The sequence below is a fragment of the Dermacentor variabilis genome, chromosome 9 (genome assembly GCF_050947875.1).
Source record: "Dermacentor variabilis isolate Ectoservices chromosome 9, ASM5094787v1, whole genome shotgun sequence".
In the NCBI taxonomy this organism is placed as follows: Eukaryota; Metazoa; Arthropoda; class Arachnida; order Ixodida; family Ixodidae; genus Dermacentor; species Dermacentor variabilis.
The window spans coordinates 84,261,553-84,274,118 of record NC_134576.1 but is presented as its reverse complement, the minus strand read 5'-3'; the positions used below and the strand labels follow the sequence as shown (position 1 = coordinate 84,274,118).

Below are 12,566 nucleotides of genomic sequence, written 5' to 3'. Positions count from 1 at the left end.
AGGAAATGAACATGGACATATCTGACACAGCAGAAAGATTGCTGTTAAGGCCAATGAAAACACTAATACACCCAACAAACTGTTTTCTAACAAAATGTTTCTCTTCATATTGACAAACATATTTAGGTTGGGGCACCATGCTACACTTCAAAATTTATTATGATCTCATAAATCTATCGCAAACAATTATTCCCGGACTTACGCCTGCTTAATGAGACTGGAATATAAAACTACATTTTTTTCAGTGTAAAAGCGTAGTTGTTTCCAACACAAATTACTATCGAGCCACAGACTTCATCACAATGGTTTATTCTTCAAACACCAAGTGTTACAATGCTCATGCTAGCGCTCATTCAGCACATCAAAAGTTTGATTGGCAAGTCCTTGTGAAGGCGCTTCTACAGCCATTGAACATGAAACTTAACTAATTCATCTCTCCTTCCGTAAGGGAACAGTGGTACTAAAATGAACTGCTGTCACTTAGCTTTCAGCGTGCTCAGAAACACTCATCAATGTCACTGTAATCATAATATATTAGATAGCATGATCTTCACACTCCACTTATTGAAAGGTACTCTGGATGCATTACAAAATCATATTGGAATTGCTTTTCATGGTCAAAGCATGACCTAATGTTTTGCACAGTACGTCCAAACATATAAAGGTGTAGCTGTCACTCTGTTGAAAACACCAATAAATGGGACATACCTGTAGCTTAGAAAGTTATGAAATTTGCGTGTTTAAACGACACAATGTTCCCAGCAACGCTCTCTAGATCATTTTTATTGGTTTGTGACTGACCCAAATGCGCCACCTCTGTTATTCGTCCCCACTAGGGCATAAAATAGTAAAGTCTAGTGCATACGCAATAGCCCAAGTTGACCAGATTACCCTAACTGCACTTAGCAGATTAAACTGCGCTTAGCAGGAGGTGTTGGGGCAGCGCTGAACTGGCCAAAATTTCCGCCGCTGTGAACGAAGCCCCGGCGTCCGTTGCACCGCGGCGCCTAAACCTAAGGCATTTAAATTGATGCTGCATCACTCTCTCTTTTAAATATAAAGTTCAGCACTACTGCTACTACTCATAGCTATCATTATTCTGCTCAAGTATTTAGAGCACAGCTCTTTGGCACCCATTCTTATGGCGAACGTCAGCGTAACCAAGCGAACGAGCCCAGCGAAGGATGAGAGAGCGAATGCAGGGTGCAGCGGAGGATTAAAAATGCAAGGAGGAAAGCAGAGGAGGAGTGTGCAACGGAACCATGAGGCAGAAAGCAGAACTGGAAGGTGTGGTGAAAGCGTGAGAAGAAGAGCGAAGTGCGGTGACGATGGCTACAAGGTAACACCAGAGTAGCGCACGTCATCTGGGAGGTGTGTCTGCGGTGGCTGCTGTGAATTGTGCCCACGTGTCGCCCACGCGCTGCCTCTCATGATCTCCAGATTAGCGAAGCAGTCGCGCCATACTTCGCTCTGCTTGCAATGTGCCACACGAGACAGATTGCGCGCGCCAGCCAACATATCACGTAATGAAAACACGTATAGAGCTGGGCTCAAATTTAGCATTAGGGAGTATCGTAATTGTCGGTGAATTTTTCCCCACAGCGCCTTATTTTTACAGCACAGCTCTTGGGCACCCATTCCTGCTGCGAGCGTCGGCGTCGTCCCTCAGCGACATTGTAACCAAGTGAACGAGCACACCGAAGTTCAAAAGAACGAACGCGGTACATGGATGAAAGATGGTGAAAGTAAAGTGAGTGCGAGTAGGAAAGCGGAGGAGGATGCAGCGGAACCATGAAGTGGAAAGCGCACGAGGAGGGTATGGCGAAAGTGTGAGAACAAAAGTGTATAGCGCTGCGCAAGACAGGCCTTGCGCCAACAATGGCTCTGATATGGCGCCATGCAGTAGTGTACGTCATCTGTTCGCCGATGACGCCACTGATACCATACAGGGAAACAAAGTGCTGCATGAGCGGAGGTCTGTTTGCGGTGGCCGCTGTGAATCGCACCAACGCGTCACCCATGCGCTGCCTCTCGCGATCTGCCAATTAGTGAGGCAATCATGCCACACTTCCCTCCATTTGCAACATGCCGCATGAGGCAGATCGTCCGCACCAGCCAATATATATCGCGAAATGAAAACACGTATACACATGCGACTGCACTCAAATTTCAAATTATTGATTATCATAATCATCAGCTTTTTGTAATAATTTCCTTGAAGTTTCTCTTTTTTTATTAAAACGTGCAGTGAGGTTACAAGCGCACAATAAAAGTTTCTGTGTTGCAGTTTTCTTCATAAAGTGCTCGGGCATGGTGAAACATTTGGCTACTGTTTAAAAAAAATCTGAAAAATCGAGTTCTGCAATACATTACGGACGCCCTGTTACTGACGCAAACAAGCACGAAAAATTTATCGACTGCATACAGATGCACCTAGTAACACAAAATAAATGGCACTCAGCACACCAGGAATGTTATTAGCCTGCTTCACATTGGAAACAAATCAATACTCGTTTTTGTTTCACACATATCTAAGCATGGTGACTTCTGTTGCCGTGAAGTCCCATGGCACAGACATAAACAGCACTAGTTGTTTCATGTCTATGTAAAACATATAGACCAAAAGATGTCGGAGTATTTTTTAAAGCACAACATGCTCCTATTCTCAGATGACAACTTCAGCAACTTTGGTAGAAAATAAGTACAAATACCTTCTTGCTGCCTGTATTTTGCTAACTTCAATGCTTTTCTAGAGAGAATAGGCTGGGCTCTAATAACTAGCTGCAGGATTGTGGCTAAAACCCTTCAAACCAGAGTCCACCTCTTGAAAGTGGTCATTCTTGTGCAAGGCATCTCGAGTGGCTTCACAATGAGACCTGAAAATACACAAACACACACACACATGTTAAGCAATGCTTTTCTGACAGCGGCATATAATATGCATATAACAGGTGTTCTTACGAAGACATTAGGTAATATTTAAAAATAGCCATTTTTGAAATAAAGGTGAAGCTCATGGAAATTAAAAGGTATTGAATTTTTGTCAATCAGAATAATTACCACGTGTCACCCGTCACCACGTATAGTAGCCACCGCTGACGGCATGTCGCTGAAGGAACCAACCCTTTATTTCAAAATGACTATTTTTATATATTTTTAGTTTTCAGATAGACACACGGTATGCTGTGATGGAAAGGCATATGGATGAAAGAATGTACCTTGATGTTCCTCTCTCAAATGGTTTACCATTAGAAGTTATTTGAGAGAAAGTATTCTGCTATAATAATGAAGCTGGCTTGACAGCCCCAGTACCCATTTCATGTTGAGCATGGCCAAAATATTCAACATCGTTTTAGTCGGGGTGGATAAAGTGAATATGAAAACAAGACACACCTAGGACATGCAAGTCTGATAATTTCAAGATTTGCAGATCCAGAAATGCCGCAGAGACTCTATACATACAGATCAGCAGATTTGGAAATACCATGTATAACATCACGTGGGGCACAAAAGACGCTTTAGACCAGACTGAGCAGTCCTGTTCAATATAAACAAATTCAGGTTTGTCACTTCTGATGAACAGGTTGCCAAGTTATCCAGTCGCTTATCAAAGATATTTAGCTTGTTGGCCCTCAGGATACACATAAACCTCTATATAGCAAATTCAGTAAAATCGGCAATATGCTTCGTTATGTCGAAATTTCGTTACACTGAAAGTCAACTTTTTATGCAAATAAGTACAGCTGCCAATTATTTTTTTACATGGAATAACCACAAAATTTTCATATGAAAAAATTGAATAACGCAAATTCGAATTACAAAAAGAAATCATTTTGTTGTAACTGAGAGTCACTGACAAAAGATGCAGTGTCATGCAGTGTTGACTATAACTTCATATCAGCGGTATCATACTTTCAATGCTTCCCCGTTACTCAAGATTACGCAACCTCTAGTACCAAACATACGAAAGGACTGCATATGATGCCACACCATCTCGACACACCCGCTCTTTGCACATGTGGCAGATCACCTCTAAAACGGGGCATGTAGACTGTGTATATCCTCAGCAATGCTGGCAACCATGTTCAGCCATTGCAACGTACAAAAGGCGATGCGTGCCGCCCTGAATTCCCCCCTCTGTGTGCGCTTGATCACGTTACCGCCAAGCTCATTTTGACCCCCCCTTTCTCCTTGCTGAACTGGGAAACGACCATACCCCTCCTTTGTGTGCGCTTGATCACGTTACCACCGAGCTCATTTCGCCCCCCCCCTTTCTTCTCCTCGCTTAATTGGAAAACCATCATCCTTTTCGGCTCACCCTCGCACACTTTCATTCGCGCCCAAAGTATACTGGGCATGGGGTGCAATGGGATCTCAATGCACTTGGATTTCATACAGAACATGACGTCGCAACGCTTCTGTGATTGCTTTTGGTCACGCTGTGCAGCACCTGATTTGAGGTGTGTTCGCAAAACAGCCACTTGAGATTCAATCATTTGACCACCTGTGTCTGCAGAAGTTTCAATTGTCTCGGTATTCCTTAGTGGTGGCAGTAAAATTTTGTTGAAGTTGTGCATAAACAACCTCGTTATAGTATTGGGGTTTTAAGTACGTGGCGTTCTATGGACAGGAAGTTATAAAAAGTTTAATACTTTTATATTGAGAATTTCATTATATTTAAACTCGTTATATCGAGGTTTAATTGTCTGAATCCATAAACTGCACACACAATCATGCAGTTAAATTCATATCGCCATGCAATATTTTGTCAGGCTTGGACTGGAGCATTCATATGGAATCAGTAAAAACTCAAATGTTGCTGCCTGTATAGATTACTTAAAAGGAGTCGATGCGGACGACCGGATCCAGGCACCCTTCTCTTAATATTTCAACTAAACTAAGGCTTCTCTGTAAAAGTATATATGAAAATGAGTGTATAATGTACAAATATATTATGTTTTATTGAGCCAAGATCACATTTTAACTCTCTTTGAATGAAATATTCTGCATGTATTGGACCATATTCAAAGATGTCCCAGTTATATGCAATTATTTTCTATTTGTTTTATGAACTAACATCATTTGACCACACTTTTTGTCAATCGTGCTCTGACTTTAGCTGTTCTGGATTTTTTAAAAAAATGACAGCAGTAGCAACATTTCGTTTGCCTGGGCATAAACGCCTTTTCATATACCTTTTGTTTAAAGTATGATCATCAGAAAAAATGTGTTCAAGTTATCAATGTGCATCTTAAAAAACATCTTTAATTAAGTCGAAATTAGTCCACTTTTACGTCATAGTGTGATACGAAACATTACAGAAATTGTTCTTGCGCTGTGAAATGTCCTGAAGGAATTATAAAGCTGATGTAGCAGCTCAATCAAATGTCAGGATGATGTTTTTGAATATGACCCCAGATTATGGAGCATCGTAGCACAACCTTTATACAGAATGCACAGGTTTTTTTTTCCTGCTTTGTCAATGCGCCACGGGATACACACATCTCCCACCTAATTCCTTTATTGGTTGCAACCTGGAAGGCATTATTGAATTTGGTGCCATCATTGCACATAGCCGACTGCAGTTTGATTGCCAGAGTGCACCCACATGTAACCTACTAAAATGTACTATAAGGCTGTACACCCGGTGTATAGAACAAAAACCAACTACAGATGCCTGTTTCTGGTACTGCATCAAAGTTGTACAGTACAAGCTGGAATGAAGCAAATAATGGTTGCTAGAAAATAGCACAAGAATCATACATTCGTGTCATTTTCACACAAGAACAGTATGTAGATGAAAAATCTACCAAAATAACAAAAGCAATACTGGCTTTTGCAACAGAATAGAAAAAAGTAAAAGTATTTCTAAATACACTGTGCAGTATTACAGTAATGACAAAAATTGGATACCAGTAATTTGCAAAGTGAAAGCAAAAGCATTTTAAGGAAACAAGTTCACGACTAAGGCATATTATGCAATGTGAAAAGGTCTTGAAGGTTTATACGTGCACTACCTGCAACCGTTGGGCTGATTCTATTGCTATCACTGAACACTATAAAATTCAACATAACAAGTGGAAAACCATGCATTGCTAACACAAAAGCACGATCATGTGACCGCAACCGTAAGCTTAAAATGGCACAGAACAGAGGGACTATGTCAGACCACAATTACTCCATTATTACTGCCATAAATTATATTACTCCTAAATATCCATTACTTCAGGTAACACCATAAGCAAATAAAGAAAATACACATCAAGATATCACTATCACCAGTGCAAGCAATGCACATGTTTCGGTGCTTCTTACACCTCTGTTACTTTGGGGAGATCAGTATTCAGTGCAGCGACCACAATTTTGGCCACTGATTCCAACTTGTTCAACTAAACACATCGGATAGCAGACAGAGGGCCAATGTTCAAATGAGTTAAGCACACATCTGGCACATGCTATTTGTTGCTTCTATTCCAAGAGGCAGCTGCAAAATTTTTGCTTATGAAAAGCTTTGGCGATATACTTTCCATGCCCACAGAAACAAAAACAGTAAATTCAATCAAAGCTAAATATGTCAAATGGCCAGCTATAAGACTTTGCAAGACATTACGTAAGTGTGTTAGGTATAGTTGCATGACACCTGCAGTATTGAGGTATAAGAGGCGCAGTTAAGAGTCTATGTTTATACTATGTGCCTGGCTACACCCATGATGCATTTGCAGAATATATATATACCTCAGGCCATAGCCCAATAAAGCTGTAGAATGACAAAGCAGATCTACAGGCTCCCTGAAGAGAAATGCCTTGATAGTATTGAAACACATATAACTTAAACATTCGTACTACTCCACAAGAAAAAAGAGTTTTACTAGACACGTTGTGCAAATACCCATCAAAGATATATTAGTGTTCAGGGCTTGATTCCAAATTGAAGCTGCGAGAACATGCAGTGATATCACATGTCACTCCTGGTCGGCCAGCTGTGGCAAGAATGCTTGCAGCAGCACGTTGTCGGTGAGGGTATGCCCCGTTAGCTGTTGCAACTCTGGCTGTGGCTTCAGATGTGCTACTGGTTGTTGCTTTCACTAAAGCCATGCATGTAGCTGTGGATGTTTGGTCGGCCTGTATTCGCAGTCTCTGAAGTCGCTGGATTGCTTGGAGAGGATTTGGAAGTTGGAAAACAGTTGGTTGCACCTGTGTGAAGTCCAGTTGGCAGCGCTTTACACCTGCCCAAACAGTAACATCAGCAGAAAATTTAAATACTGGACAAAGCATAGATAATTTTTTCTCTTCTTTGCTGTGACATGTAAAAATTATGCTGCCTTGATAGTGTGACATGACAGATAGATAAAAAATAACATCATTTTGCTTGGGCCCAATGTTTTAGTCACCGAGAACGTGGCACTGGATCTTTTGGATGTGAAACTGTCCGAAGCGATGGCAGAAGTCACACTGCTCCTGGCTTTTGATAATATAATCGGACACAGTAAACAGTTTAGAAATGCTGAACTGCTTCTGCAATAAAATTTTGCAGTTGCTTGGATTGCATCGAAAGGAGTGCATCGAAAGGAGTCAGAGCTACCCACGAGTTATCAGCTACTACAAATCTAGGCAATTGTACTCTTGCAAGAGAGGAAAACCCAGATATGCTCTGCACTTAAGTACTCCTTTAAACAGCCAACATCTATAGACTATAACACAACACTCTTCTACAGTGGTCAGTACCACGGATTATTTCCTCTACTTAAATGATGTCCGTAAGTGTAGCTCATAACCAAAATCAGCCGCAGGCTGTTAGACAAAGATGTCACACCACATGAAAATTACAACCAGGGTCAGTTGCATGGCAGCCAAGTGCTCTACTGCTGAGCTACATCAGCTGCTTCAAGTGTACTTTGTAAAACAGCATCTCATAACTGCGTTCCAGAACCCCATGCTGTGCCCACTAGATGGCAGGTTGTCGACAGCATAGTCAAATAGTGGAGTGAAGGAACATCACAATTGTGAGACTGGAATAAAAAATAAAGTGAACAAGGAAAAAAGTGCTATGAAATTCTCTTGCATGTAAAAGCTATGCGCTTCTTCTAGCATACCAATTTCTCCACACATAATTAGGTCAAAGTGAGGGGGAAGCAATTGGGTGGACACTGCAGCCCGTAGTCAACTACCTATGAAACCCAGTCATATGGCTAAATAAAGGTTTACAAAAGCAATGCCAAAAATTGGTCTGGGCAGTGTGAATTGGACATGGCTGCTGGATCCGTCTTTTTCTATTCCATCTTTTTAAAATCATAGTGACAGGTCAGGGTCATACAGCGAGTCTCTGCATAATCAGGTAAATTCTACAGAATGTGCCCAAGAAAGTGTGACATGCTTTTCTCGAATTTCTTTCCTTCAAAAGCCATGCTGTAAATGATTCAGAAAAAAAGGAAACAAAGATTTAGAATGATGATAAAGGCTGCTCATCGCTGTGTGAATCTACAGTACTGCATAATCCACAAAGCAACTTTTACAGGTGGGCTAAGTAATCCTATCATAACGTTTGTGAATTTGGCAGTAAACCTGACAAGAACATGATATCATCATCCATTTATGCAAACCATGTGGCAACAGTGATGATGATATGTAAATTTTTATAGAGCAAGGGCGAGGTATCGCCAAAGAGTGCCAAGACAATGTTTTGCAAAAATGAAATCGGAAAAGCTTTCAAAGATGGTCATGGGACAATGGAGATGAAATTTTCAAATATCAATGTAACATGGCTGTAAATAATCTAAAGTTGATCGGCTGTGTTGTAAATGCCGAACAGGCATATTCATGTAAAAGATCGACATACCTGTGTTGACACATTTTACATGGCAATAAGTAATAAGAAAACAAAAAGGTGTTTACCTGGTGTTTTAATTCGGTGACATGTTGAAATGACTTTCATAGAGCATCACACTCACCGTACATCCCTAGCAGGCAAAGGATTGGGTGCCAGTGCTGTTTCTTAAAAAGAGCTATTGCAGCTACAACTTTTTCTATGAAACAATTGCTATAACTTAGTTTCGTGGACAGATAATATGTATGCATGCGTCGTTTAATAATTAAAAAAGTTCTTTGGTGGTAAACAGCGGTTCACTACTAAGGAATGGTGTGAAATGTAGGGGAATATTTTTGTGATATATGCTAGAAAAAAGTGTTTGCACCTTATACTTTCCATTTCTCTACATTACAGTAGGACATGTATGGCATTGTTTCATCAGAATATGTACAGCTCACTGCCTGTGAACAAGTATGAGTGAAAGGCATATGAACGATTTAGTTGAAATTTGCGCAATGAAACATGTACAGGGGGCAGTTTATTGTTGGCTTTCTATCCCAGCCTTACTGCCACTGTTCCCTCACTGTCTTACGCAGGTATGCTTTGAGGTCTGCATGTGGACTGTGGGGAAACCCTCCTGGAACATTCAACAGCTGCCATCAATGTGCAAGCCTTAATGTAAAGGCACCTGGCAAAATTATTCTTTGACTTGGTTGCATATCCAGCATACAAGACAGAAAAGAGCTCATTCAGAACAGCATTTTTCGTTCTTCAGATGAACTTGAAGGCGTCCTGAACCACATTTTATCGAAGTGGGGAAATACATCTGAAGTGAAAATAGGCTACTTCAGAAATACTTTGCGCAAAAAACACTTCAATGCATTCAGCAGAAGCAGAGTTATTGGTAATCAAACATGGCCTCTGCTGTGTCACCATTCCTTCTTGAGCGTCTTACACTGCGAAGGCTACAAAGGAGTGGGGCATGCCCACAATGCTCTGCCTTCTATATGTCACCATGGCGTGCAGTTCAAATTTCATTTTGGGTGTTAATGTAGATGCCACGACTTCCAATTTTGGTGCATACGATGCGCTAGCAGCAAGCCAAACGCGGTTTTCCTCAGCAAGCTGCAGTGTGCTTAGCCAGCGGAACCCCACGGCGGCCACGGTACATATGCTTTGTAGCAGACCACCGCTATGAATAGCTGCCACGTATGGGAATCTGCTTTCATCATCATCATCTTCATCATCATCATCATCATCAGCCTGGTTACGCCCACTGCAGGGCAAAGGCCTCTCCCATACTTCTCCAACAACCCCGGTCATGTACTAATTGTGGCCATGCCATGCCTGCAAACTTCTTAATCTCATCCGCCCACCTAACTTTCTGCCGCCCCCTGCTACGCTTCCCTTCCCTTGGGATCCAGTCCGTAACCCTTAATGACCATCGGTTATCTTCCCTCCTCATTACATGTCCTGCCCATGCCCATTTCTTTTTCTTGATTTCAACTAAGATGTCATTAACTCGCGTTTGTTCCCTCACCCAATCTGCTCTTTTCTTATCCCTTAACGTTACACCTATCATTCTTCTTTCCATAGCTCGTTGCGTCGTCCTCAATTTGAGTAGAACCCTTTTCGTAAGCCTCCAAGTTTCTGCCCCGTAGGTGAGTACTGGTAAGACACAGCTATTATATACTTTTCTCTTGAGGGATAATGGCAACCTGCTGTTCATGATCTGAGAATGCTTGCCAAACGCACCCCAGCCCATTCTTATTCTTCTGATTATTTCCGTCTCATGATCCGGATCCGCCGTCTTTACCTGCCCTAAGTAGATGTATTCCCTTACGACTTCCAGTGCCTCGCTGCCTATTGTAAATTGCTGCTCTCTCCCGAGACTGTTAAGCATTACTTTAGTTTTCTGCATATTAATTTTTAGACCCACTCTTCTGCTTTGCCTCTCCAGGTCAGTGAGCATGCATTGCAATTGGTCCCCTCAGTTACTAAGCAAGGCAATATCATCAGCGAATCGCAAGTTACTAAGGTATTCTCCATTAACTTTTATCCCCAATTCTTCCCAATCCAGGTCTCTGAATACCTCCTGTAAACACGCTGTGAATAGCATTGGAGATATCGTATCTCCCTGCCTGACGCCTTTCTTTATTGGGATTTTGTTGCTTGCTTTATGGAGGACTACGGTGGCTGTGGAGCCGCTATAGATATCTTTCAGTATTTTTACATACGGCTCGTCTACACCCTGATTCCGTAATGCCTCTATGACTGCTGAGGTTTCGACAGAATCAAACGCTTTCTCGTAATCAATGAAAGCTATATATAAGGGTTGGTTATATTACGCACATTTCTCTATCACCTGATTGATAGTTTGAATATGATCTATTGTTGAGTTGCCTTTACGGAATCCTGCCTGGTCCTTTGCTTGACAGAAGTCTAAGGTGTTCCTGATTCTATTTGCGATTACCTTAGTAAATAGTTTGTAGGCAACGGACAGTAAGCTGATCGGTCTATAATTTTTCAAGTCTTTGGCGTCCCCTTTCTTATGGATTAGGATTATGTTAGCGTTCTTCCAAGATTGCGGTACGCTTGAGGTCATGAGGCATTGCGTATACAGGGTGGCCAGTTTCTCTAGAACAATCTGTCCACCATCCTTCAACAAATCTGTTGTTATCTGATCCTCCCCAGCTGCCTTCACCCTTTGCATATCCCCCAAGGCTTTCTTTACTTCTTCCGGCGTTACCTTTGGGATTTCGAATTCCTCTGGACTAATTTCTCTTCCATTATCGTCGAGGGTGCCACTGGTACTGTATAAATCTCTATAGAAATCCTCAGCCACTTGAACTATCTCATCCATATTAGTAATGATATCGCCGGCTTTGTCTCTTAACGCATACATCTGATTCTTGCCAATTCCTAGTTTCTTCTTCACTGTTTTAGGCTTCCTCCGTTCGTGAGAGCATGTTGAATTCTATCCATATTATACTTCCTTATGTCAGCTGTCTTACGCTTGTTGATTAACTTCGAAAGTTCTGCCAATTCTATTCTAGCTGTAGGGTTAGACGCTTTCATACATTGGCGTTTCTTGATCAATCTTTCGTCTCCTGCGATAGTTTGCTGGTATCCTGCCTAACGGAGTTACCACCGACTTCCATTGCACACTCCTTAATGATGCCCACAAGACTGTCGTTCATTGCTTCAACACTAAGGTCCTCTTCCGGAGTTAAAGCCGAATACCTGTTCTGTAGCTTGATCTGGAATTCCTCTATTTTCCCTCTTACCGCTAACTCATTAATCGGCTTCTTATGTACCAGTTTCTTCCGTTCCCTCCTCAGGTCTAGGCTAATTCGAGTTCTTAACATCCTGTGGTCACTGCAGCGCACCTTGCCGAGCACGTCCACATCTTGTATGATGCCAGGGTTAGCGCAGAGTATGAAGTCTATTTCATTTCTAGTCTCGCCGTTCGAGCTCCTCCAGGTCCACTTTCGGCTGTCCCGCTTGCGGAAGTAGGTATTCATTATCCTCATATTATTCTGTTCCGCAAACTCTACTAATAACTCTCCCCTGCTATTCCTAGGGCCTATGCCATATTCCCCCACTGCCTTGTCTCCAGCCTGCTTCTTGCCTACCTTGGCATTAAAGTCGCCCTTTAGTATAGTGTATTTAGTTTTCACTCTACCCATCGCCGATTCCACGTCTTCATAGAAGCTTTCGACTTCCTGGTCATCATGACTGGATGTAGAGGCGTAGACCT

At 41.9% G+C, this 12,566-nt stretch overlaps 1 protein-coding gene across 2 annotated transcripts in view; it reads left to right on the top strand.

Moving 5' to 3' along the window:
- LOC142557031 (uncharacterized) overlaps positions 1-12,566 on the top strand; it is a 30,247-nt gene that overhangs the window by 10,223 nt on the left and 7,458 nt on the right. For both annotated transcript variants that reach the window (XM_075668577.1, XM_075668576.1), the window contains one exon: positions 1,619-1,816. In XM_075668577.1, coding sequence (XP_075524692.1) covers positions 1,779-1,816 — 38 coding nt within the window. In that variant the 5' untranslated portion in view covers positions 1,619-1,778. The remainder of the gene's footprint in view (positions 1-1,618; positions 1,817-12,566) is intronic.